We start from the raw sequence: 2,243 nt of genomic DNA on the forward strand, positions 1-2,243 counted from the left end.
CTGAACAACCAAGTAGCTCACATATTAGCGGCGGAGATGACAGTGGAGGTAGGGGACGCATTCTGGATTGAAGATGCCCCTTCGAGAGTCCTCATCAAAGTAGTGGAGGATCGACGGTGGCTGGATCCATCATAGGCATCAGCCTCTTCAGGGACTTACAGTTTTAGGATCGATTTAGAGTTGTATTAATTCTTGTTGGCTCGATCATGGTGTTTCTTCTTCTTAGCAAGGATTCGGATGGCCGTTTTCTTACAGTGGGTTTTCATTGGTAGGAGCATTGTTGATAATATCCTTCTTGCTCAGGAAATGGTCAAAGGCTATGGTAGGAAATTAATCTCCACTAGATGCTCCATGAAAATTGACTTTCATAAGGCTTTTGATTCCCTTCATTGAGGTTCCATCTCTTCTATTCTCATAGCCCTTCTTCTTCCTCCTAAATTCATAACTTGGATTGAGACTTGTTTTACTCAAGCTAGGTATTTCATCTCTTTCAATGGTTCTTTTATAGGACACTTTAAGGGAGCAAGAGGATTAAGACAGGGTGATCCTCTTTCACCTACTTTGTTTGTTCTTGCTATGCATGTTTTCTCTAAAATGTTTAACTTGGCTGCTGAAAAAAGAGTGTTTGGTTACCACCAAAAATGCAAGAAGATTGGCCTTATTCATCTTTCTTTTGCTGAGGATGTTATGATATTTTGTAAGGGTAATGCTGATTCTATTATGGGTGTCTTAAGTGTTCTTGATCAGTTTTATGAAACTTCTGGGCTCCATCTTAATTCATCCAAATGTGAGTTTTTTTGCTGCTGGTTGGTCTTCAAGAGCTATGGAGTCTTTTCAACAGATCACTGGATTCAAAACACAGAGTTTACCTGTTAGATACTTAGGTATCACTCTTGTTACTCGTAAACTTTCTAAGAAGGACTGCGGAGTTCTAATCGATAAAATTAAACAAAGGCTTCACCATAGGTCTACTAGAAATCTGAGCTATGCTGGCAGACTAGAGCTCATCCGTTATGTCCTTTTCAGTGTCTCAAATTACTGGTGGAGACAGTTTATCCTTCCCCAATCGGTCTTATTAAAAGTGGACCAGATTCGTTCCAGATTTTTCTGGAAAGGTGAAGATAAGGCAGCTGCAGGTGCTCGTGTCAGTTGGGAATTTATTTGCTTAGGCCTCGATCTGAAGAACACTAAAACTTGGAACAAAGCTTGTATTATTGATCTCACTAGGAAAATCCTTGCGGGTGATGGTTTTCTTTGGGTTGCTTGGTTTAAAAATTATGTTCTTAAGGACCATGAGTTTTGGAGTTATGTTGCAGGTTCTAACTTGAGCTGGACTGTAAGTAGAATTTTTAAAATGCGAGAAATAGCTTAGTCAATCATTTCTTCTTCTGGTTCGTTAAAGCTTAGGGACATCTGGGATGCAATCCGTAACAAAGGGGAGAAAGTTTCATGGCACAAACTAATCTGGTTCCCCATGCCCATTCCAAAATTCAGTTTCATTACTTGGATGGTTTTGCTGAACAGACTTCCTACAAGAGATAGGTTACTCAAAATGGGAATCAACTCTGAAGGAACTTGTGTTAATTGCAACATTGAGCAGGAGACAAGAAACCATATTTTTTTTTCTCAATGTCCTCTTGTTGTTCGGCTTTGGAATTCCATTATGTCGCTCAACGGGTTAAAGAATGCATTCTTAACATGGGATGATATGGTTACTCGGGATACTAAAACATGGAAAGGGAAGTCACTACTCACCACAATATTGAAGATCTCATGGACTGCTTATATTTATATACTATGGGAGGAAAGGAATTACAGAATTTTTCAAGGTCGTAATAGAACTATTGAAGACATGATAAAGGCTATTAAAGAAGCTGTGGTGATCCAACTTAAGGGTAGAAATATTAATAGAATAGATAGCACAAACGGAAACCTTTGTAATGCTTGGGGTATAGTCTAACCAATCTTTGTTTTTTTGTAAGTAGGTTGTTTATTGTTCTTTCTGTTACAGATTGGTTGATTGATTTTGTAGAAGAACTATGCTCTTCGAATAATAAAATTTGATTTATCCAAAATAAAATTGCTACTGTTTTTTTACTATGGCTTTGCTGGACTGCATCAATAAAGTACGACCTTCCACGTTTCAAAAAAAATATCTTTATAACAATTTTTTCCTTTTATAATTTAATTTTTAAATAAAAAAATAGTTATTCAAAAATTGAGCTCCTTTTTTTTATGACATA

The 2,243-nt window shown here is 37.2% G+C and overlaps 1 protein-coding gene across 1 annotated transcript; it reads left to right on the top strand.

Moving 5' to 3' along the window:
• The first annotated feature begins 237 nt into the window (after positions 1 to 237).
• On the top strand, positions 238 to 2,020 carry LOC120179189. The gene is made up of 5 exons (XM_039184853.1): positions 238 to 322; positions 509 to 787; positions 885 to 1,336; positions 1,403 to 1,879; positions 2,012 to 2,020. The coding sequence occupies exons 1-5, from the start codon at positions 238 to 240 to the stop codon at positions 2,018 to 2,020; spliced, it is 1,302 nt and encodes a 433-aa protein (XP_039040784.1).
• The last annotated feature ends 223 nt before the right edge of the window (positions 2,021 to 2,243 follow it).

This window comes from Hibiscus syriacus, unplaced genomic scaffold, assembly GCF_006381635.1.
Source record: "Hibiscus syriacus cultivar Baekdansim isolate YM2019G1 unplaced genomic scaffold, ASM638163v2 tig00112407_pilon, whole genome shotgun sequence".
Taxonomy (NCBI): Eukaryota; Viridiplantae; Streptophyta; class Magnoliopsida; order Malvales; family Malvaceae; genus Hibiscus; species Hibiscus syriacus.

What these genes read in the sequence shown, in the direction of transcription:
- LOC120179189 (XM_039184853.1), top strand. Translation starts at nt 238, where the DNA reads ATGGCCGTTTTCTTACAGTGGGTTTTCATTGGTAGGAGCATTGTTGAT. An exon ending in GGAAATGGTCAAAGGCTATG is followed by an intron (nt 323 to 508) that starts GTAGGAAATTAA and finishes GTTCTTTTATAG; the next exon opens with GACACTTTAAGGGAGCAAGA. An exon ending in GTTCTAACTTGAGCTGGACT is followed by an intron (nt 1,337 to 1,402) that starts GTAAGTAGAATT and finishes GGTTCGTTAAAG; the next exon opens with CTTAGGGACATCTGGGATGC.